The 23,740-nt window shown below is 45.5% G+C and overlaps 2 protein-coding genes across 4 annotated transcripts; both read right to left on the bottom strand.

The window, feature by feature from the left end:
* Positions 1 to 775: 775 nt before the first annotated feature.
* eogt (EGF domain-specific O-linked N-acetylglucosamine (GlcNAc) transferase) lies at positions 776 to 11,537 on the bottom strand. 2 transcript variants are annotated; one of them, XM_076269293.1, is made up of 16 exons: positions 11,460 to 11,537; positions 9,895 to 10,151; positions 9,621 to 9,721; positions 8,384 to 8,492; positions 8,024 to 8,118; positions 7,787 to 7,891; positions 7,037 to 7,143; positions 6,832 to 6,935; positions 6,023 to 6,115; positions 5,858 to 5,929; positions 5,180 to 5,269; positions 4,272 to 4,340; positions 3,994 to 4,055; positions 3,602 to 3,721; positions 2,677 to 2,779; positions 776 to 2,128 (listed from the first exon to the last, which is right to left on the bottom strand). In XM_076269293.1, the coding sequence occupies exons 2-16, from the start codon at positions 10,090 to 10,092 to the stop codon at positions 1,982 to 1,984; spliced, it is 1,575 nt and encodes a 524-aa protein (XP_076125408.1). In that variant the 5' UTR covers positions 10,093 to 10,151; positions 11,460 to 11,537; the 3' UTR covers positions 776 to 1,981. The 2 variants fall into 2 exon arrangements, with proteins under 2 accessions (XP_076125408.1, XP_076125409.1); XM_076269294.1 differs by lacking the exon at positions 11,460 to 11,537 and having other exon boundaries at positions 1,990 to 2,128; positions 3,657 to 3,721; positions 9,895 to 10,937.
* A 130-nt stretch (positions 11,538 to 11,667) lies between these two features.
* On the bottom strand, positions 11,668 to 23,624 carry tmf1 (TATA element modulatory factor 1). Of its 2 annotated transcripts, none has more exons than XM_076269290.1 (17): positions 23,040 to 23,624; positions 21,248 to 22,644; positions 20,970 to 21,073; positions 20,713 to 20,839; positions 20,493 to 20,598; positions 20,238 to 20,380; positions 19,625 to 19,791; positions 19,118 to 19,274; positions 18,881 to 18,973; positions 18,323 to 18,479; positions 17,562 to 17,754; positions 17,155 to 17,224; positions 15,253 to 15,345; positions 14,158 to 14,277; positions 13,127 to 13,276; positions 12,791 to 12,916; positions 11,668 to 12,467 (listed from the first exon to the last, which is right to left on the bottom strand). In XM_076269290.1, the coding sequence occupies exons 1-17, from the start codon at positions 23,173 to 23,175 to the stop codon at positions 12,327 to 12,329; spliced, it is 3,480 nt and encodes a 1,159-aa protein (XP_076125405.1). In that variant the 5' UTR covers positions 23,176 to 23,624; the 3' UTR covers positions 11,668 to 12,326. The 2 variants fall into 2 exon arrangements, with proteins under 2 accessions (XP_076125405.1, XP_076125406.1); XM_076269291.1 differs by having other exon boundaries at positions 13,127 to 13,273.
* Between the last annotated feature and the right edge of the window lie 116 nt (positions 23,625 to 23,740).

Raw genomic sequence — 23,740 nt, 5'->3', positions numbered from 1 at the left:
CGATCTCTTCAGTGCATTAAGACCACCACTCTTCCTTTACAGGCTGCAATTACAGCGCAAATAAAGCGCGAGAATGGCCCACCGCCTACAGAATCCCGAGCGCTACTGTGTCCAGAGCGCGGGCATAGCCCAAATTGAGACGATAAACACTGAAACTCATGTGAAACTCATGTGGGCGATAAGTATAGCTCAAGTGATAAGATTACCTTCCTGCTTTTGACTTCTGAAAAAGAACGGCGTCACATGATCGTGCATAAAGTGCTTCGCGAGTCGCGACACAAGTGTTGAGAATCTCCCTTAAAGCCCAAAGGCTTGAGGAAAATGTGGATACGTGTTTCCCAAAAGGAATGTATTTATAAGTAATGCCAAATGAGGTCACTGCATATGTACACATAAAATAGGCTACCTGAACAATCTGTCTGGTAAAGACACCGGCAGCAACGCAATGGAGCTCTGTGCGAGGCCACTGTTGAAATGAGGTGCATTGTGCTTCTCTCCCACGTTGATGCTCTTCCTAAGGGTTTAGTGGCAACGCAGGTTTCAGATTCATACGTGGAGTTGTACTACCATCTTGTGGACATAGCAAGTCGACCACCTGAGATTTGGGCATAGTTTTGAGGTCACACAGATTTATGATGGTGACAATGAAGACTACACTGCCCTTTTCTGCAGGACCTAGCTCTCATCAGCCAGCTACCATAACCAAGACATACGGCCAAGGTCTCATTCTGAAATCAGCAAAAAATAAGGGCAATTTAAGGTCACCCGAAACATATTGCTAGTCTTAATGTTGTGACAATTGATGAGAGGACAGACAATCACCCAACACAAGAAAATGATCAAAATAAGAAATGCAAGCACAAACAGCACTACATTTGACACTTTTAAAAATACATTCATTTTGACATAAAACAAATATTCAAATACAAAACATCATGGGTCCTTCAACATTTCAAGTATGAAATAAAATGCACTTTTTTGGGGGGAGGGGCAGTTTGTCATGATTCTGTAGGTCATCCAGACAGGTGCTAAGGAAAATGAATATGGAGTATTTATGGAGTTGAGAACACATGCAATGGCATATCGTTATGACCAAGCCTATGCATATACGTTTTTCAAAAGCACTATGTTGTCAGAAAGGCGCATACACTCAACAACAAAATAAATACCAGATGATCAAACATGGTGGTCACAAATTTCTACAACTTCCATCAAATACATTCAGCGAACTGTGCCTGTGCAATGCCAGAGACTGGCATGTACCCCAAGTTGCTTGGTGAACTAATATAAGATGCCTGGTTCTGTCACTCTGCGTGGTCAGCTTGGAGGTGACGTGCTGTAGTGGAATCGGCCTACCTTCTGTGCAGACAGGTGCCAACACATTCACAAGGGAACTGTTTGGTCTCTTGCCGACGAGCACGCCACGGCACTCATCTCCCCCGTTAATGAAGCCTCTAATTAATGCCAAGGGTCCTGCAGCAGAGGGCTCACTCATACACAGGGCCCACTGATTGACCCACAGGCTGACTACAGCAACACGCACGCACGCATGCACACACACACACACACACACTCTTCCCTGGAGCGGAGCTGCTGCTGCTGCTGTCATAGCATGCTTGTGTGTGTGTGTGTGTGTGTGTGTGTATGTGTGTGCAGAGGCAGGGCTATGGAAGCTGGGAGTGCAGAGGTCCTCTCTCCGCGCCGCCTACTAATGAGCGGAGAGCACAAACACGGACAAATGAGTTCCTGCCGGTTCATCAGCTGACACTCGGAGCAAACGACTCGGTGACCCGGGGGCGAGAAGTGGAGTGCTGTCTGAAGCTGGAGTGTCTTGAAAAACGAGAAGCACTGATGAAGACGGAGAAGTGTGTGTGTATGTATGTGTGTGTGTGTGTGTGTGTGTGTGTGTATGTGTGTGTGTGTGTGTGTGTGTGTGTGTGTGTGTGTGTGTGGCGGAAGTGTTCACTCGCTGCTGGTCGTCTCACAGTTCATCCCGGTGGCGCTCCGCGCGCCACTTCCGGTGGCCCCGCACGTGGTCAGCAGTCTGCAGCACCAGCCGCATGAACTCCTCCACATCGAAGGAGTAGTTAGTGAACTTGGGGTGCTCGCCCAGCGTGGGGTGGTGGCCCTGTCAGAGAGGAAGCAGGCCAGGCATTAAGACCAGGGGGAAATAAACCAGCACACACACCTGCCTTCTCAGGACCGAGAGGAGGATGTGGTTTGGCTCAACTCGTCTAAATCTCCTCTTGTCCTCTGAACTAATGATGGGACATTCGTACCACATGATAAAACTCTACTAAACCCTGTGGCACCACAGCCCATCAGCTGTTCATCTTCATGCATCATCGTTTTTGAGGGGTAGAGTTTACGGCAACACACTAGTTTGAATGTGTTTTTGAGTGTAAGTGTGTGTGTATATGTGTGCGTGTGTGTGTATGTGTGTGTGTGTGTGTGTGTGAGTATAGTGCTGCCATAAATAGGGTGTGAGACTGAGACGATGGCTGGTTGTGTGGAAATCAATCTGTCTCAATCTGCGGGGTGTGGGAGATGTCAGATCGGCAGTGTGGAGGCGTTTGGAGCGGGCAGCTCGACCGAAGCCATCACCAGGCAAGAGGCGACAGCAGCGCCAGAGGTGGCCCCCCCTTCCCCCGTCACCCATCCCACCCCATTCCTTACCTTATCCTGCGGGACCACTTTGTCCCTTTTCTGCCAAGTCACGTAACGAACCCCCCGCAGCCGTGCCAGATCTCGATAGCAGCTTTCGTCCTGACAGTTATATCTGTGCAAAACAGGGACAGACACTTAATCTCCCCGGCCAGTGCGAGGGCCAGAGGCTCCCAGGCCTGAGCGGTCCTGGCCTGATGAATGCCTGCTTAATTACGCACTACTTCACTGTCACCGCACACACACACACACACACACACACACACACACACACACACACACAGAGTGTGCTGAGCCAGACTGTGGCTCACCAGCACAGAGAAGCTCTCACTGACACGCACACACACACACACTGGGGCACAAATCCAAGAGATATCTCACATACATACACACACACACACACACACACACACACACACACACACACACACACAGGGGCACAAATCCAAGAGATATCACACACAGACATACACACGCACACACACACACACACACACACACACTGGCAGATAGCATCGCCTGCATTCAAAAGCACAGGGACGTCACTTGCATCGCTGAACGGGCCTGACAAAGAACAGACAACTGTCTCACACACACCCACACACAGCCGCAGACAAAACACGCCGAGACTGCTGACAGGCTCATAAATAGTGGACGAGGATGAAGACAAAATCGGACAGAGAGATATAAATGGGGTCAATTGGAAAAACTGTCGAATGTGGACAGCTGGCAAGACCACCAAACCAGATGCACGTAGCGTGAGGGGAAAAGACAACATGGCAGACACAGACCAGACGAGCAGGCAGACAGGCACGTGGGCGGGCAGACAGACAGACAGGGAGAGAGAGGGGGGGGGGATCGACACACACACAGACAAATAAGTGGGTGGGGGTGGACTGGGGGGGGGGGGGGGGCGTCTGGTGTCAGACGTACGTACAGCTCAAAGATTACTGCCCAGTCCGGCAGGAAGAGCAGGTGAGTGAGGCCCGCACCGTGCATCCCGATGAAGATGTCCGAGTTGTGTGTTATCCTGACCTGCTCCAGGAAAGGCATGTCTCTGTAACACACACACACACACACACACACACACACACACACACACACACACACACACACACACACACACACACACCAAATAAACATCAGTTACGTCCCACCCACCGCGCACTAATCCACCTGACAAACATTACACTTAATCAAACAGTTAGCCCCCTGCCTCTCTCTCTCTCTCTCTCTCTCTCTCTCTCTCTCTCTCTCCAACACAAGCTGTGCCACCTCATAATAACACAACACAACAAACCCCAGACAGAAAAGGGCTAATCGACTTACTTGTATTTGTAATCCACAATCCTGACCTCAAACGAAGGCACGGTCTTCAGGGCGTTTATAAGCTGCAAACAGTAGGGGGGCGTGGGGTGATTAATGAGCGCGCGCACCAGTGTGGACACTGGCCATATAAATCAGGGGCCTTTTTACCTCCGAGGAGTTGGGCGCGAGTAAGATTTAAAAGGCCAGTTAAGAGAGCGGAGTGATAAATCAATGGGAAGAGGAAGAGGAGAAGGAGAGGAGAGGAGAAGAAGAGTCCAGGCAACGGTGGCGGCGCTCACCTCCTGCTGGTTTAAGATCCGACGGTACTCGGTGCTCCGGGCCAGCAGCGTGACGCGTACCCGTCCATCCTGGAAGCGGAGATCACACACACACACACACACACACACACACACTCAGAGAACTAGGCCAAGACTATGAGGCTTTAGGCACCTGGGAAGGCATGTTGTCAGGCTGATAACTTTTACCAGGGCCATTTCAACAGCACAAGAACAGGACCGTGAGAACTAATATTTGTTCCAAGCCATAATTCTATGCTGGGTGAATGTATGGACTGAAATTGAGGGTGTATTTTAAAATCAGATGATCAAGTGTTTCATAAGAAAGTAGTATCGCAGCTGAAACAATGGCACATGAATTATGCAGCAGCACCATCTAGTGGACGTTTTGTTTCACTACCACCATTAATTCCACTTGGTTGCATACAAAAGATGAAAATCAATTCAATCTGTGGCAACACCAGCAAGGAAGGAAACAATTTAAATCCACTAAGTCCACTTGCTACAGTTTGTAAACTACCAGCATACTATGACGTTTGTGTCATTACTTGCTGCAGTAGCCTAACAGAGCTGGTGATCTCACAGTGATTATGAAAGCGAAGCCACACTGATAACAGATAGAGCTTCAGCCATTAGGCATAAATCTAATCTGTGGCAGGAGCCTGAGATCAAGGCCAGACAGGTAGTCCATCCTGCCGAGGAGCAGCTAGCATACTATACTGAGGAGGTGAGCAGCTGATCACAAGCACACAATCTGCCTTTAATCACAGTCTCTGCTTGCCAGGATGGAAGATGCATCACAAATCTGATATAAAATGGAGGAGTGTGTGTGTGTGTGTGTGGGGGTGTGTGTTGATGTGTCTGCGTGTCTGCACAGGTGTGTAGATGAAAAGTGCAGTAGAGTAAAGTACCGTGGGTGCTTCCTGTGGAATGTTGAGTCGATGAAGGACGTGCTGAGAGAATGCCCTGAACATCCCCTCCTCACAGTGGCAGTCGGAGATCTATCAGAAACAGGCCATATACATCTATCAGTTTCATCTCTGCAAGATTCTATCTCACACACACACACACACACACACACACACACACACACACACACACACACACACACAGTGTTAGAATAAGTAATTTACACCTGGAGGTTAGCGCAAAGTAAACATGTAATCATGAATATAAATATGATGGGCCGACGCAGGCACACATTACACAGCTAGATCTACTCCATCAAGGTAACATCCATATTTCACGTTTCAAGGCAGGAGGTGTGCCTCTTGGCCTCATCTGCTCTTCAAAAATCAAATCAAATGGACCAATATTTTGATACTGCGTAAGGAGCTGATGAATAAAACATGTCCAAATGACCAAAAAAGGAGGGCGGAGGGGCCCATAAATATGGGCAGCATCAATTTGAAACAGCCCACAGAGCGGCTCAGAGTTTCAGAATTTAAACTGCTGAAAGTGCCTGAAAGACGCCAGGTCGTCCCCCCCCCCCCCTTCTCACTCTTGGCTGGTGCTCAAGTTAAACAATTTTCCACTTAATTTCACCAGGTATTTAAGATTCCCTGCGCAGTTTTCTCACTGCCGCTCACCAACGGAGTGTTGTAGAAGAGGCCGAATCTCATCCTCGGGAGTAGTGAGAAGAACGCGTCTCGGAAACACACCTGTTGAAATGTTAAAACGCGTTCGAAGGTGAGTTTTATCGTAAATAGGAGACAAATACAGTAATAGTGAGGAACAGCTCGAGCAAGTCTCACCCTTTTCGAATCAAAGGTTTTCAAATGAATGATGTTGTAATCCGAGAAGGCCCTCCATGTTTCTTCAAAGAGATCTCCATAGCCATAAACACTCTGCCACAGAGAGATAAGGCACAAAGGATAAAATAACATTTCCACTGAATATGGACACAATAAGGGGCGTCTCTATTTTGTGCATGTAGCTACAGCCAAGTGCATTCTAATGCTAATTAATGCTAAATGCTAATTCTGATGATAATGAAAGGGGAAATCTGTTGGTGTTATTCCTCTATCGGCTGCTGTTATTAGACATAATAAACAACTGCTCAGTTTTCAAGAAAAGGCTTCCTCCATTTCCCCATTTTAGAATTCCTCCCTTCCTCCCTCTCCCTCCCTCTTTCTTTCTCTCTCTCTCTCTTTTCTTTTTTCTTCAGAAGCAGCTGAGTAGAGGGAACAATGAGTGGGGCAGGATACGGTTTCCCATAAATCATTTGTGTTTATGCCCGGTGCTTCCTCTTGATCTTTTACGCAGCTGCGTAGCCACCTCCAGTGTAAGAATGTCTAAGAAATTCTTTAAAATGTGTTCCTTTTTTAGGTGCATTGCTTTGGATCAATGTTGGCCTCTTCTTCTGTGGAACAATAGTTGTCATCTCTAACAAAAAAGGCTGGACGACAATGAGCTTTGCTTGTGTGCAAACTTCACACTTAATTAGAGGTATTTGTTTGTCCTTTGCGTCACACACACATAATAAGCTGTCTAAGCCTGCCTATTTAAGGGCTGTGCTCTTTCGACACAGTCATACATTCAACTAGCGCAGGCCTTCACTTACAGTGTCCCACATAACAATGTTGATGTCCCGGCTGAAGGAGTTGTTGAGGTGCTGGGAGATGTAGAGGTTGACAAAGTCACAGAAATGGTGGTACATGTTCACCCCTGAGAAGAGGATGATCAGTGAGGGTGAGATTTTGGAGAAGCAAGGAGCAGCTCTATCCGGGCAGCTCAGATCAACATAGCTGACATGAAATGATCCTCACCTGCGTCCAGCTTCATAAATACCGTAGGCTTCTCAACGACAACATCACAGTGGCCATCATCTACTGGATGGAAGGCCAGTTCTGTGTAAGTCTCTAATTCTGCAAACCTTGGAACAAAAAAAAACAAAACATATTCAACATTAAGGAACTCTAAACAAAATATTACAGAAAAAACCCTCACGGGTATACATTTAACCATAATGCAACTATGCATCAATTATTCTGTAATAAACAGACCAAAACTGGATAAATAACTTATATTTTCATGTGTAATTACAGTTTATTTGTTTAATATGAGGTAACCTGAATATCCAGGTATCGATTAATTACTCGATTAATTACTGTTAAAAACAGTGACTAAAACTAAACTAAAATTAAAATAAAAATGGCAGAGATTTAACCAATTATGGTTATCTCTGGTTGGACCCTCCTCTGGCCTCAGAAAACACTCAGTGCAGACTCCAGTTGCAATTTTGCCAAGTGTCCAGCCAATTTTGGCTTAGTTTCTTAATAACATAAGGGCACGACACCATGGTCCATGCTGTCCAAGTTTTTTTTACAATCATTGGACCATACATTCTAATGGACATGCATACATGACATACAATACTCCTACAATTAGTGCAATCACACAGAGCTGAAGAGAATAGAAGGCAGGCAATGTCCCCATGACAGTCTATACCTTGAGAATAAACGCAACAGGTAAAGGTAAACTCAATTGTAAACAGAAGTAAAGTGAGTGTTGTTCACCAGGACTGGAGAGGGCTCTTATGCTGCCCCTCTGCGGCCAATGCTTTACTCTTGAGCCGGCAGCGGCCTCCTATCTCCCCCCTCTGCAAGAAGTCCTCCTTGTACCTGCAGAGAGAGAGAGAGAGACAGAGGAAACAGGCCATCACAACACAGCTGTGGCACAGGAAACACACCCACATCTATAGCCAGCCACTTCCCTCTGCCCTCGCACTCACATCAGACACTTTGGACACTGACCTCTCATGACCTCTCCGGGCGTTCCTCAGGTCCAAGTACAGGTTGGTGACCCGGCAGAAACGCATGTGATTGGCACATTTCAGAGAGGAGTCCCCCTTGTGTGGAAAAAGTAAAACAGTTATGGTCCAAAAAGATAACAGCTTACAGGCATCTTCTGTGGCCTCCTTGAAGCTTTTGTTTAGGTCATTTTCTGTTCCTGTTAAGGAAAGGATGGCTAAACGGCAACTTCCTTTGGTTAATACATGTACCAGTAGATATAATCCAAATGATGTATGCTTCAGTGCTGTGTTCAGTTAGTACCTCTGAATCATCAACTAAATGTGACTGAGAAGAGCTCAGGACCAGAGAAGAGAATCTTACTGGATTCAAGGGCTTGCAGAGTGTCTTCAGTTCACCCCGACGTTCCCGCACGTAGCCAAAGTCGGCCTGCTTCCAGAAAAGTTCCTGGGCTTCTGACACTGAGCTGGCCCTGGGAGGACGAAGAGGAGGAGGAGGAAAAGAGGGGGATGAAGAGGGGGATAAAGAAGAGGAGGAGGAGAGGATGGCAGCTCATTAGGGAGAGCAGTACTTTAGGTCCCCATCCCTCAGCTCACCTGAACAAAGCCTCTGCCAGTGAGCTGGCATAATAAGGTCTGCCCAGATGGGGATCAGGCCAGGAGGCCAAGGCGTGTCGAAACACAAGTCGAGCCTCTCAAAATTCAGTTAGCCCTGCAGCTGAAACTCAAACTGAACACATACCTCATGCAAAGAATAATTTCATACAGTGAAACGTCTACACGCATGTAATGCACATTACTACAAACACACTTTCTGCCTCCACAGATTATACAGCATATTGGCAAGCAAAAGAAAATATGAGGGGCGTTACTGTTAGGCCTATCGCAATAATTACATAATTGACTTATGGTACAATATATGAAAATATCATTAATATCAATATAACATTTGCACACCTTGATATCGCCCAACCATTGTGTTTACATTCACATTATTGTTTTTTTTTTGCTGTTGTGAGTATGTCTCTCAGGAGCACAAGCACCCAATCATAGTGTTTGGCCTGGGAACAAAAAACTGCAGTTGCATGTGGAGACAGGCCTAGTAGTTGCATTATTGTGCAAGTACGGTAACATAAGACAATCATGTTGCTTATCGTAATATTTTCTGACAATATACTGTCCAACAAAACATTGTCATCATGACAGGCCTAATTGCTGTGCATTATTTTCATATATTCAGATGATTACATTTTAAATGGTAGAATATTTCACTCTCTCTTTAAAACAATAACCAACATACAGATCTTAGAATATTCAGAATATCAAGGGCATATGTTGACAGCATACTCAATGTCTAGGCTATACTTAGCCGTGGTCTCCTCGCTGTCATTAAAACTCAGTTATCTGACAAAATGAGGTCTAATCTGAAGCTGAATCTAATTGCTGTGCTATTTTAAATGTAATGATCCACATTTAAAAAAACTCCGGAAACTAAACTAAATGGCCCAGGCTATGTTTTAGTTATAGGTCAAGTCAAGATTTAGGGATTCTGTTATATTCCAAAGCTTTAGAATGTGCCCAAAGACAGCAGACTATCTTACCATCCAGAGTCTACTGTAGAGCAGAAGGGGTACCCCATTCTGTGCTCAGGGGAGCAATTCTTCTCGTACCCCCAACAAGCATGCTTCACCCGCAGGGCATCCTGGCATGGCACAGAGGGGAAATCTAGGTCAGACCTCCTGAGTCACCTAATTGGCCTGGCTGACAAATACCATTAGGTCATCAAATCATTCTTTTTGTATGTAATGTATTAAATGTTATATAAAAGTTTCAGTAGAACAGTAGGCCTATCAGTTTTACAGAGGCATGTCTTACTTTGAAAGGGCAGAGCGGGTCCTGTCGGCAAAGTTCGGTGACCTTCCTATTGTTGCGCAAGAAGTATGGGATATGCTCCTCCGGTAGAGAGAAACTGCTGTAGTTGAGTAGCGGTTTGTGGCTGCTGTCCTCGGCTTCCTTCGTACCAACCACAGCGCAAGTGTAGATCGTGCCCAGCACCAACAGCGGCAGCAGCATAGTCCCTCGCACTCAGCACTGGCGAAGAGGTCTGCCTGGCTCAGAGCACAAACCAGTCTCTGTGGAGGCAAACCGAGACAAACAAACACACGCACACAAAGACCGACAGACACACACACACGTGAATGCATGCCAGGGTCTGAGATAGCTCCTCGCTGCTTCGCCTAGGCACGCCAGGCTTGTGGGAACTAGCTTGGCCTTCAGCGGAGAACGGAACTTCACTCCATATACAGCTCCTGTTGCAGGAAATATTAGTGACCTTTTTCCTACCATTGTTAAGAAATAGTGGACAAAACAGGGGACGCTAACATCAAAACAAGATTGCCTTGGGTTGACACCCTTTCAATTTTGAGCCGTGAGAACACTGTTGCCAAGCAGCAGAGCACGCGCATACCATGCATTTCATTCCCATGCACTGCACAGCTGGAAATTACCATATAAAGTCTAATGAATGGTAAGAAATACAGCTGACAAAACGCTACTACATAGTAGTTACTGGGAAAAGCAGACTGAAAGGTTAACACCTTTAATGTTTGCATTGCATGATTAATCTGGAAATCCTGTCACGGTAGGCGTATCCAGATGAAGACAGGCAAAAGTAGCATTTAGGAGATCTCCTTAATCTGATGAATCCGTGGATTGTGGACAGTGCCAGTGTTTAGTGCTCAAATTACCCTATTGGTCTAAAATAGCGCATAGAATAAACTTACTGTTACTAACTCTGATTTTTAAAACTACATAAAACCAAAGGTTTTACTGACTTCTAGATAATAGTCTATATTTGTTATCTGCTATTGTTATACGTTATTGTTTTTTGGAGACTGAAAACTTAAAAACATGCTGCCATAAAAGAATAAACAGAATTGCGCATAGAGACGTGGGCCTGCTACTCGGAAAAGACCCGAGGCGAACTGCTTCACTGACACCGTTCTCTGGAAGGGACCACTCAAGATTGTAGCCTAATTTGTCCACATAATTACAAAGGCGCGCAGCTAACAGTTATCCACCCACTATATCGAGTCAGTGCAGTCAGTTAACAAAGGGGGGGGGGGATACTTTCGACATACCTTTGCCTTTTCACAATAAGACGCTCGATATTTGTTAAGTAACAACGGGGCTATATTTTAAGACTAAAAAAAAAAAACATTGTGCCAAAGTGGCATTAGGGCACCCCGCTGATGCCCTCCATCATTGCATGGAGTAGTAGGCTATCGCAGACGCTTCAATCTGGTCTCGACTGAGATTCTAAAGGCTTTCGAGCAAATGAATAGGACTAAGACTGCAATAGTTTGATTTAAACGACAATACTTATCTGTCTTATCATGAATGTTACTGTGGAGTACAGATTTGGGAAAAATAACTCTTACCTCCTTGCACAAACTAAAAAGAAGTAGGGTATCCACGTCGTCGCCATACTACCGGAAACCGACAGCCGGCTTACAATATATTATTAGTCACTGGGTGGAGTAGTTCTGCTCTAATATCTCTGATAACACGACGCCGAGGACAACTACTGTATCTGGAAACGTAACTTCCATTCTGCCCCAAAAGTACTAATACATGTAGTCAGCGCAATTGAACATTACATGATTATTTATTTATTTACACATTTACATTACGAGACAACTATGGAATCTGAAATTTAGCATTCCCCAAAAACATACGTGTCTCTTTCTTCATACTTTTATCAGTTAATGTAAAAGTTGACGAACAAATTGTAACTAAACAATGTGCAACACCCCAAGTAGCCAGTTATTCCACTAGAGCACCACCTGTAGAGCTCCAGGGATGTGATTAACTAAATAACAGCATACTTCATTAAAAAAAGATAAAACATTTTAGTGCAAGTCAACCCTCAACCTTTACATTCCCAGCGAGCTAAGAGATTCAATTATATTTTCTAGGAAACGAGAATGTAGCAGGAAGGATGTATTGACAATCTTTTGTTACCCCATGGTTTGGAATAATTCTATGATCTGTATTTCCATGTGTATAGTGTTTAATCTCATTTTCTATTCCGAGTCCCATATTTAAACTGCAATCACTCCATAAATAGATAAACAACCCGACAGCTAAATTGTCACAGGAAATAAAAAAAATGGATTGGCCTTTAAACTGAACCAAAGTCTCAAGGATGAAGGAAACAGCTTGTCTTGTAATAACCTCTCTTTTACAGTGAATGCACTTAAAGCCTGTTATGCTTGGATTTCAGTATCTTTTTTTGTCTTTCGAGTCTATTTTTGATTTTTCAGCAGCTCGTCGATCTGGGTTTTGTACATGTTCTTCACATCCTCCAGGTCCAGGCGCAGTTCTTCAGCCTCTTCTGCCTTCTCTCCGTACATCTGCAAAATGGTGTTGTGCCTCTGCTCTAGATCCTAGAGAGAGAAGGAAAATGAAGATTGAGTATTCATAATCTAAAGCACACTTACGTTATTTATTTAGCAGAGGCTTTTATCCAAAGCGACTTACAGAATGAGAAATAACATTCAAGCAACAGTGCAGAGGAGACCATAGGTAGTTAGACCTGAAGTAGGTTGCTATTGTTACTGGAACTCATCGCAAAGCCTAGATAAAATGTCTCCTTCCAGAAAAACAGGTCTGAACATGGTCTGAACCATACTGCAACATACTGAACATACTGAAACAATGTAAAGGGAAAGACAAATCCATGACACGTTCCAACATCTGTAGTGCTCACCTTGAGATTAATCCGTAGCCTGGGAATCTCTTTCACCTTCTCCTCCAACTCGTCGTTCTGATTGGTCAGCCGGACCAGCTCCTCTGCCATCACTGCACGGCTCCTCTCCAGACTGGCAATCTCCAACTGGACATACAGCAGAGATAGAGAGAGAGAGATGGCATGAGAGAAAGAAAAGAGAAAGATAACAGGAGTAGAGAAAGATAAAAAGACAAAGAAAATTGAAAATGGTGAGTTTAATAACTCGTAACAACATTGTAATAGGATTTTAAACATGCAGACAACATCAAAGGCCTAGGATACCCTGGCCTGTGTGTGTGTGTGTGTGTGTTATACCTGAAGCTGTGCAATCTCGCCTTCTCTGAGTTTGAGCTGTGACTGCAGGTTCTCCATGATGCTGGAGCCTCCTCCGAGTCGGGCCACTTCATACAGATTGCTCCCGCTGATGGACATGGTGCCAAAGGAGTGGTCCAGAGAGTCCTCCTGCTGGACACACCACAAACCAGCACATTAACAACAACACAAAGATAAGCTAGAGCTTCACCTGGTCCAGTTCAGACAGTGTAATCTTATCTTCTGATCTTTCTCCACACCACTCCACCACCAAGCATATTGTTTGGCTTTTCAGTAAATCTAATATACTATTACTGATTTAAAGGTGTTTATATCTGTGACACAACAAACAAACAAACATCCCCAAACCAAATGTAACGATCACACAAGTCCAACTGAGGGCATCAGGCAGGGAGATGGAGTCATATCAGATATATCTTCTTCAGACAAACTTCAGTGCCTGTTTAGAGGACCACTAAGAGCCAGGGGAAAAAAATCTAACCACCCCCCATATATATTTCTGAACCCTTATATAATATCAGAACAGAGTTTCATCATACAAATGCAGTTCTCATTCTAAAAAGAAAATCAAACCATTACAGCACATGATTTCTCCTGTGAACCAAAACAGAGCTCCTGAAACTCTAGCCTTCACTGACCTCACAGTATCCCAAGCAGGTGCATATTTGTTACGATAACACTGGTGAATTTTACAGGTGTGTGATAATCATGTGGAGATGTGAGATAACTATATCCATTGTAAACATGAGTATTTACAGCTTTGTCTGAATCAGTTCACTTTTGGGTCTCAAAGCAGTATGTACCAGATGTAGTTATTTATGTACAGTAGCTCCTGCGTCATTTGTGTTTCTGATTGGCATCAGTAGTCTGTGGTGAAGACACTTTACATATCACAAACTTCTCACACATATCACAGAATTCACACACAAACGAGGAGCCTGTTGATGCACAAAAACTCCAAAAACATGTCCCTTTATCTCTGAGTGACCAACAGAGCAGGGCCAGTACTGTACCTGAGCCAGAAATGAGGAGTGGAGGCCGGCGTGGTCCGGCCCACTGATGGAGCTGGAGCGGGACAGTGACGGGGATGAGGCAGGGGGCTCGCTCACAGACATCACCATGGCCTTCCTCTCCTGAGGGACACGACACAGCACAAAGCATTAGCATTTACTCATTTAGCTGACACGTTTATGAAGCGACTTACAAGTAGGGACTAACATTCAAGCTCACTAAGACCTATTCACAAACAGCTTTTTGTGGCATTTCACGTTGCGATGTTTTGAAATGCGTCGCCTATGCGGCAACAGGAGGAAAAATGTTGCATTCATAAAAGGGATGCAATAACGCCACCAACAACAACCAAAACTACTCATTGTTAACATGTAAATTAAATGTAACGTTTCATTGTGAATCAAATTAAAATGGTCTCCTCTTTGCAAACGTAGGCATAGCCTATGGTGACAGATTAATTTAATAATGTTGCGAAGATACTGCATCAATCCGTAGGCCTATGTTTCATTAGGCTACTAGGCTATTTGTTTTGCCATCATCTTCCGTCCTTCGCACTACTTGTGTAGTTCTCAGACCTGTCACTCATCATCGTAAGGGAGGTGTTTGGAATCATTCCCGCGTTACAATCATCAGCCAATCAAGGTGGTCACTTCAGTCAAGCTTGTGCATGAGTAATGATGTCATCCATAGCAACGAAGACTCACTCTTAGTTTAGGAGTTGTAATTTTTCCTTACTAAGAGTAGGTCTGAAAGGCTTTGTGAATAACTTTTAAGAGAAAACTCCTAGCTAAAATATTTTAGTGCGATTTAGGAGTACTAGTGGTAAGATAAAAGGCTTTGTGAGTACGGCCCCAGGACAATATAGATCATTTCAATTTCCAGGTGTTTCCATGACTGGAAAACTAGTCACTAAGATTCCAGGATTTCCAGGTTCTCCAGGATGCATGGGGAGCCTGTCATAATATTTACCAAGGGTTCGGCATAATTGCCTTTCATGACAAAGGTAAACATTGTTCAGCATGGGCACTGGCTCAAATCCTTCATCCCTGGTGGAAAAACACCAGTGCACGTAATGTAAACACACAGGGCCGACTGACCTTCTCCTTGAGGGCCTCCTGTGCAAGGTAGCATTTTTTCTTCTCCTGCTCAACCTTCATCTTCTCCATCTCCAGCTGATTGGTCATTAGCAGCTATGAGAGAGTAAGACGGACAGTCTTGTCAGGTGATGAACAACTGGAGCGAAGATGGGATATGCAGAGTGTGTGTGGAGGTAGAGACAGACTGATAGAGAGATTATTTTTTTTAATCCTAAATGCACTTTATCAGATGTAGCAACCCTCAACTCTGGCAACTGTACAAAGACAATAAAGGCTATCTATCTATCTATCTATCTATCTATCTATATAGATAGATATAATAGACAAACAGGAAGACCTATTGATATAATCACTGATATGTACTGTATATATATATATATATATATATATATATATATATATATATATATATATTAGGGGTGTGAATCTCTCATGTAAAAGACGATACGATTCGCATCTAGATACATGGGCACGATTCGATACAAGAAAATATACATGTTTATAAAAACCGATTCGGTACGATTCGATGCAATTCGATGCAGTTCAAGAATGGAAAGCATTCTGAAAGATTTTTTATCATTTGCTCATGGTGCACATTAATTTTATATTATCAATTATCATGGTCATGGTTGTCAATTAGGCAAAAAAAATGTGTGAATATGATTATCTAAACTGAGGTTTATTTCATATACTGTATTGAAATGAAAAAAGAATAGTCTACATTTCAGTCAAACACAGCAGCCAAATACAACATAAAAATATTTTTATAGACTTTATAGATCTTTCACAGATTTTATAGAGTTATATCTGATTGTTTTCATGGAGCTGTAGCCTTGTTGAGGTAAGACAATTCCAAAATAAAAGTGCTTAAGAAACTCTTGGCCTTTTCTCATATAGCATAGCCTAGCCTAAACTACAAGAATAAAATAGGCCTACAAATCAATAAACTCTCTGGGCTTATTTTGTTCCAACAGTAGACCTAATGCAGAAATCTATAATGCCCAGTCTGAGTGAATATGAACAAAATCATTGGCTAATAATTTGTGCATCGTTTTAGCAGCAAGGGCCAAATTATTTAACATTAAGGAAATCCATTCATCAAAGGTAAGGCTACTCTACAGACTATCGTTGCTGTTTAGGAATGCTATAAGTGTTTAATTTCGCGCTGGATTTCGAAAAACAAAAGCCGACCGAGTGCAAGTTGTCACATGCTTAAGTTGCAGTAGATGTATGGGTAATGAGGTCATTTGACAACTTTGGGCAATGAATGTAACCAAAAACGAACTGCATTACCCACAATTCCGTACCACGTATAGTTTCAAAACCGGAAGTGGGGCGAACGCGCTGCTTGGAACGTAAATGAGAGTCTGAGCAAGCAGAAAACGTTGTTAACCGATTCATAACAAGTAAATCGATATAACGACCGGTTCATTTCAGTTTTTTTTCCGATACGGCGCTTCACGTATCGATGTAGCCGTATCTTACACGTTAAAAACGGATACCGATACGTATCGGTTAATCTTTACACCCCTAATATATATATATATATATAGAGAGAGAGAGAGAGAGAGAGACAGAGAGACAGAGAGAGACACTGTTGAGCGAATGTTGATAACAAATTGCTGATGGAACAGAGTGTGAATTGAGGCCGAGCAGACAGGTGAGGGGGCAGGCTGGTGAGGGGGCAGACAGGTGAGGGGGCAGACAGGTGAGGGGGCAGGCTGGTGAGGGGGCAGACAGGTGAGGGGGCAGGCTGGTGAGGGGGAAGACAGGTGAGGGGGCAGGCTGGTGAGGGGGCAGACAGGTGAGGGGGCAGGCTGGTGAGGGGGCAGACAGGTGAGGGGGCAGGCTGGTGAAGGGGCAGGCGATGAGACGGAATGGTCATCGGGTTACAGATCCTACCTTCTCTTTCTTGGCCTCTTCCAGAGCCCGAGAGTGCTCTCCCCTCAGATTCGCCAACTCCACGTGCTCCCTGAACAAGGAGACCAATGCATGAGTGCACCGTAACCAAAACACACACACACACACACACACACACACACACACAAAGTCATGGCACGCAGAAATGAAAATAAGCAAACACATCCAAACACAGCACAAACATGTATCTTCACTCAGCTATTTCACAACCAGGAGGAGATACTGCAGGAGGTCACTGGACGTGGGCCAGTGTAAACAAGGCAACACAAAGGGCTGCTCTTTCATTAGGTAAACAGCAGGGGCACGTTCCAGATACCTGTCAGGTAACAGACAGGTACAGCCACAGTGCCCTCTCTAATTACCCTCCAGGCCCGCCGCCTCCTCCTCACCTGCTGATGTCATCCTCCAGCCTCTCCCTCCGGCTCTTCTCTGCCTCCAGGAGGCCCTGTAGACGGCCCTTCTCCTGACGCAGGAGGGAACTCTGGGATTCCAGCGAGGCCACTTGAGCTTTGAGGCCATGCAGCTCGTCCGTCGCGGCACGCTCCTTCTCCACTACTACGGCGAGCTGCGCCTCTGCGTCCACTATACGGCCAAGACAGAAATATGGTCAGTCGTAATATGATATGACGGCTGATTCTAATAGACAATAAACTTTGTTCGACTATTTATATTGGTCCAGACAGTTTGGAGCACAGAGCACTGAACAGAATGGAGGATTGACAGCACTATTTCAGAAATGTTTATTACCGACAATGAGTAAACAATGTACGATGGTGACACGGATATCTACTTGGCGAGAGGGGTGTACTATGAATCGAGATAAGTTGTATTTTGAGTGTAAAAATCAGAGGTGTGTTCTGATCTGGCAAGCAGAGGCAAACGTTTGTGTCAATTCCCTTGTTGTTTGCCATTTTATTTACAGTTTAAAGAGAAAGAGTTTAAAGAGTTTTTATGCAAAAACATTCAAATTGAATAGTTCAAAGAAACAAATTGTCAAATTTGAACGGACTTCAGGTTTTAGGCTCAACCTACCACTTATCTCACTTCATAGTATGCCCAGAGGGTGAAAATGTTTCTTTAGTGTGTTGTAGTATGTAAATATGATATGGTGGTGAGCAAAAGATCAACAGTAAGCTGATTCCATTTCTACCCAGCCTATCAGAGATGCTCTTCTCCAGCTTCTCCCACGATTCCGTTTGGCCCCCAAGTGAAGCCTGCAGGTTCTCAATTTGACGAAGAAGGGGCCGTGTGGCCGAGGTGACACTATGACTCAGTTCCTGGTTCCTGGTCTCGGCTGCTTGCAGTCTCTGTAATGGTTCACCATAAAGAAAAGTGTGATTTTTTGTTCTTCAGTGTCAACAGGGGATTTCAGACAGGCATTCAATTAGCACAGGCCTTGAACCTGTAGTGTACACAACATTTTCACCACAACAACCACAGCCTACTAAAAAACAACTGGAGGACATTTCTTCATCAAAAACACCAATACTGTTCATGTGTGTGTTTGCCAAGAATGCCGTTCTATGGTCACATTATGGAGAGACCACCAAAGTAAACACTCTTTCTCGTAGGGCGCCATCGTGGTTGCTTAACGACCCTTTCACCCTTTCAGCAGACACAACACCACTACCACATTACATTCACATAGCGCTTTATTTAGATGCAGCCCTGCATGGCTGACAGGAGGGCGGCAGTAAGAGTGCACTACCTGCTGCAGCTCGCTGATCTCCTCCCTGAGGTAGTCCTCCTTCCTGGCCTGCTGCTGCTCGGCTCTCTGCAGTGCCAGCCGCAGATCAGCCACCTGACAGGGTCAAAACAAAATAACAATGGGAGAGAGCCAGTCTCTGTATACAGCTAAATACAGAGAGCCATGTCTTCCTGGAGGGAGGGAGAGGAGGGAGGGGAGAGGAGAGGAGAGGAGAGGAGAGGGGAGCAGTAGACCCACCTGGTTGGCCAGAGCCTCCTGCTGCATACGGGCCTCCTCTGTGGCGCGCTCCAGTGCCCGCTCCAGCTCCTCTCTGGCCTGCTCCTGCTGGCTGAGCGCCAGCTCCTGGGCCACACTGTCCTTGGAGGCGTTGGCCTTGTGCAGCTCCGCAAGCTCCCTATACACGCACAGCAGTTAAAAGCAAAGACATACATCATGTTAATGCAAATCTACTACTATCAACTGACCAAAACAAACATGTGTAATTACATAATGACCGTAGTCATGGATTATCTCAATTTGAGTATAAGTGGAAATATACTACTATCAACTAACCAAAATGTGTAAATATAGAGTGACCTTCGTCATGGATTATCTCAATACACACAGAGAGGGACAAACTGTTCATGAGAAAGTTCTAATGTCGATGACAGCTGCCTTGAATTTTCCTCAAAAAAAAAGTCACCCTAGTCAACACTGCATTGCATTTGGTTACAACGCACTGCATATTCTTCATGACTATCATACTTGTAAGAGTTGTCCAGCGCTGCCTGGAGACTGCGGTTCTTCTCCAGGAACTCCTCCAATTCGCTCTGCACCTTGGTCGACTCGCGCTCCTGCCGCTCCACCACCGCGTTCAGCTTCTTGATGTTATCCCTGTGCTGCTTCTCCACCTCCTCTTTCCCATCTAGAACCTGCAAACACACAGCCGACTCAAACACTGACACGGCTAAACACTCAGCACACAGTGAGCACACAGTGAGGTGAAGCATACACTAATCCCGGCGCAGTGAGCTGCCTGCTACAATAGCGGTGCTCGGGGAGCAGTGAGGGGTTAGGTGCTTTGCTCAAGGGCACTTCAGCCATACCTACTGGTCGGGGTTCGAACCGGCAACCCTACGGTTACAAGTCCGAAGCGCTAACCAGTAGGCCACAGCTGCCCCCAAGCTTCAATACCTATGTCAGTAACCTGACAAAAGCAACTGTCTATTTTAGATCAATATTGACACCTGCATCTTTGTTTTACTCTTCAAGTTACAGAAGGTGTAAAGCATTTGGCCTACATACTTCAAATTTTGACCACTCAAAAAAGTGCTGAGTGACTTGAAAGTAAGCCAGGACCAAATCCCCTCTCACCAACCTGTTGTAGGTGTTTAAGTTCCTCTTCCTGCTCCTTGAGTTGCTTGGTCTGTTTGGTGATTTTCAAGTCACTCTCTTTCTCTTTCACACGCAGCTTCTTGATGATGTTAGAATGCTGCAACTGCTGCTTGGACAACTTTTCACCTGAAAATAGTTCCATAGTCCCATCTCAGCATTTGCTGCCCTACTGCAATGTGTTAACAGCCAGAAAAGAAGTCTTTGAACAAAGCAACAACAGAGATGAGAGAACCCTTACCTTCCTCCAGAAGGCCTCTGATCTGTTCTTCCTTGTCTCTGATCAGTTCCAGGGTCTCATTGGAGTTGAACCTGCTGGCCAGCTCCTCTCTGAGGCCCTTAATTTCCTACAGTGACAACATGAACAATACAGTTCGCTACAGTGCACAGACTGGTGTCTGAACTCACTAGGAATAATAATCTATTCATTAGCTGATTATAAATCTATTATTAATGAATACCTTCTTGGCAATGTCTCTCTCTTTACAGGCCAGTTGGGCTTTCCTCTCAGCTTCAGCAATGCGGTGTGTGAATTCATCTTGAAGAGATTGGACAGTAGTCGTTTCCTCCCGTAAGCCGATTATCTCACTGGAAGACAGTACATATGCCAATCAGCATGCAGTGGGGAAATCATATAGTACAAACACTACAAACAACGTTGGTTGTTTTGGCTATGCACTGGGACAAAATAGTGTTTTTAAGAATTGTCTGTACTTACTCTTTAAGGTTGTCACACTCCTCTTCCAGTCTGGCCTTGTCTTTACTGACTGACAACAGCTGCGTCTCCCTTGTTTCAAGTCTGCTTGTGAGGTCGTCAATGATCTGAAAACATCAGACTTCTATTAGTAACTAAATAACACCACAAATGCCCGTTCTCCTGACCAGAAAGCACACGATTCGGATTTAGAAACCTAAATTTACAAAACAAGTTCTCCACATGATTAAAATGGACCCATGCATTTTATTTTAGACTCCTAATCGGAACTCTCTCCCTACCTTCTGCAGCTCCAGGATCTGAGAGGTGGAGGCTCCTCTCATTTCCTCTGTTATGGGCGGCGTCCTGGGCTCACTGGCGTCCATGCTCAGACCAGACAGTGTGACGTCGGACTCCGGCTCCTCTTCAGGCTGCTCGCAGTTCACTGGCGTGGCACTGCGGCCGCTCTCCTCCATCTCGCTCTCCATCTCCATCTCCGCCTCATCCAGAGACTGCTCCGTCATCGTTTCGTCATGCCTGCGCTCCTCTCCCTCCTCTCCTTCCTCTCCTTCCTCTCCTTCCTCTCCTTCCTCTCTGTTCTGCGCTGGGACCAGGAGTGATGCGGGGGGCGTGTGCGAGGACGGCGACGTGACTGAGGCCAGCGTGCGGCCGCCCGGGAGCTCATCGTCCGAGTTCACCTCGCTGACGCTGCGGCTGTCCAGCGACTGCACGCTGAAGGAGTCGATGCGTTCGAAGGCGTCCGAGGACGAACCGCAGCTCTCCGTCAGTTTGGGGTAGTCTTCTCCGAGGCGCGGGTAGTCGGCGCAGGCCGATGCGCTCAGAAGCTGGAAGGAGCCCTGCATGAGGTGCAGGCCTGCTTTGGCCTCCGCCGTCTCCTGACGCGAGCTGGCCGAGCTCTCGCTCAGCACGCTCTCGTGGTCAAGCACCTCGATGTCGCTGGTGGTGGACGTGCCCGACGAGAAAGCGCTGACCGGCGGAGACGGGGTATCGCTCTGCCGGTCCTCCCCCTTGGCGTCTTTAGATTCCAGCAGGATCTCCTTAGGGGGCACAAGCGATGCTTTAGAAGGGCTCTTGGGTTCTGGGGCTTCGGGCGACTCCAGGTGATCCACGGGCAGCTCGGACTCAGAACTGCTTTGAGGCTTGTCTGGTGCCGCTTCGCCAGCTGCCACCTCTGTATTGTCAAGCGCGTTCTGATTTTCACTGGCAGGTGTTTGCTCTGGCACAGTCAATTCGACAGAGACAGCAGGTTCCAGCTCCAGTAAAACCACATCGAGGCCTGCGGATGAATTTCTAGGCTCCGCATGAATCGACTCATTGTCCAAGTCGACGTCAACATCCACGTCAGCGTCTCCCTCGCTCTCCTGTCGATCCTCTGTGGCCTCGCCTTGCTGTGGGGAGTCCACTTCGTCAGTGTCTTTCTTTTCCGTCTTCTCCTGTGGTCCTCCTCGGCTCGATTTAATTGGCGGGACAGACACCACCTGTGAGCTCTTGACAGTCTGCAGATCTCCTGGAGAGAGGAAGGCACTGAAGAAAGTTTCTGTTTCGTCCACCACCGTGCGGGTCACCGGGGTCGTAATGGCCTCGGACGAGGGAGGGGTTGACTTGTTGCATTCCTCAACAGGGGTGTCCCACTGGTTCATCCCCCACCCCCCAGCTGAGACAGGTTTGCCAGGTAAATCTGAAATTAAAAAGTAACCAAGTATATCAAACAAGGAGGGGGCTGAGTCAAGTTTGTGAGTGTTCTAATCACTGGGTCAAATCTCTCCAGGAAGTCTTCAGAAATTAATGTGTAATCCAAATTGGACTAAAAATAGCCCATCACCCTTGCAACATCACAGGGAAGTCGATATCTAAAAACAATGTAGCAATATTGACACTTACAACACGAACAGCAGAATGAAAAACGTAACGCTAATCTTAAAATTAATGATGACTCGAAGTGTCAAAGAACAGGTGCAGGGCAGGCTATTTAAAATCACCTGACCAGGCCCGACAGCCAGTTAGCTGCCACAACTGACAAACAAGGAAAAGACTATCGGAGATTTGCGATGAATATGCCATTACCAAACTTACCATCATACGTAGCAACGACCGTATCACCCCATGGATCGTCTTCTTTAATGTCCAACACACGATCGATAGACTTCTGTGCTGTTGTCAGCGCCTGTTTAGCAAAACTGGACAGCTGCGACGCGTTAAACCAACTCATGATGAAAGCTAACCTACTTCTATCTCGCTAGCTTACTGGGCGTCCATCGGACAGCTAAGGTTAGGCCACATGAAAGATATTCAGCTGCGGTAACAACAAAATAGTCGGATTTTCAATTGTCGATGTAAAAATACTTACATTAAACGATTTGCTAAGCTTGCATTAGCAGGCTGGCTAGGTCTTTGATGGCCAGTTGCTAATAATCTAGGATGCTAGCTAACTAGCTACCCATGGAAGACCACATACCACGACCATTGGCGTCAAAAACAATCCATCTTGTAACTTTAAACGCAACGCTTTTGAAAACATTTGCGGTTTCAGATTATGCCTTGGTTTTCGTATCATGACAGGGCTGAGCTCACGTAGTCGAAGTACATTTGGTCCTTCACCAACTAGCTACATCGTTTGTTTTGGTACTTTTCCTCCACCTCTAAAGCTAGCTTTCTACTTCCTTTCCACGTAGCATCAAGCGAGCCTTCACGTGACGTCATGTATGGTCCATTTGAATGACAGTGAGAGAATGCCCAAATAAATTACATAAGTAGTGGTGTGAACAGACTAGCAT

Source organism: Alosa pseudoharengus, unplaced genomic scaffold, assembly GCF_046254945.1.
Source record: "Alosa pseudoharengus isolate Yale_2024_CS ecotype anadromous, Long Island Sound unplaced genomic scaffold, YU_APseudo_1.1 YU_APseudo_1.1_scf_5, whole genome shotgun sequence".
Lineage (NCBI taxonomy): Eukaryota > Metazoa > Chordata > Actinopteri > Clupeiformes > Clupeidae > Alosa > Alosa pseudoharengus.
Note: the sequence above shows the minus strand (reverse complement) of the source record. Positions and strands in the feature narration are given on the sequence as shown.

Coding starts and splice junctions, on each gene's coding strand:
- eogt (XM_076269293.1), bottom strand. CDS start 10,092: ATGCTGCTGCCGCTGTTGGTGCTGGGCACGATCTACACTTGCGCTGTG. Junction 6,116..6,831: donor ACATTGTTATGTGGGACACT/GTAAGTGAAGGC, acceptor TCTCTGTGGCAG/AGTGTTTATGGCTATGGAGA. Junction 3,722..3,993: donor ATTGTGGATTACAAATACAA/GTAAGTCGATTA, acceptor TGTGTGTTACAG/AGACATGCCTTTCCTGGAGC.
- tmf1 (XM_076269290.1), bottom strand. CDS start 23,175: ATGAGTTGGTTTAACGCGTCGCAGCTGTCCAGTTTTGCTAAACAGGCG. Junction 17,225..17,561: donor CTGGAGGATGACATCAGCAG/GTGAGGAGGAGG, acceptor CTCCTTGTTCAG/GGAGCACGTGGAGTTGGCGA. Junction 12,917..13,126: donor GCGAGATTGCACAGCTTCAG/GTATAACACACA, acceptor CTGTATGTCCAG/TTGGAGATTGCCAGTCTGGA.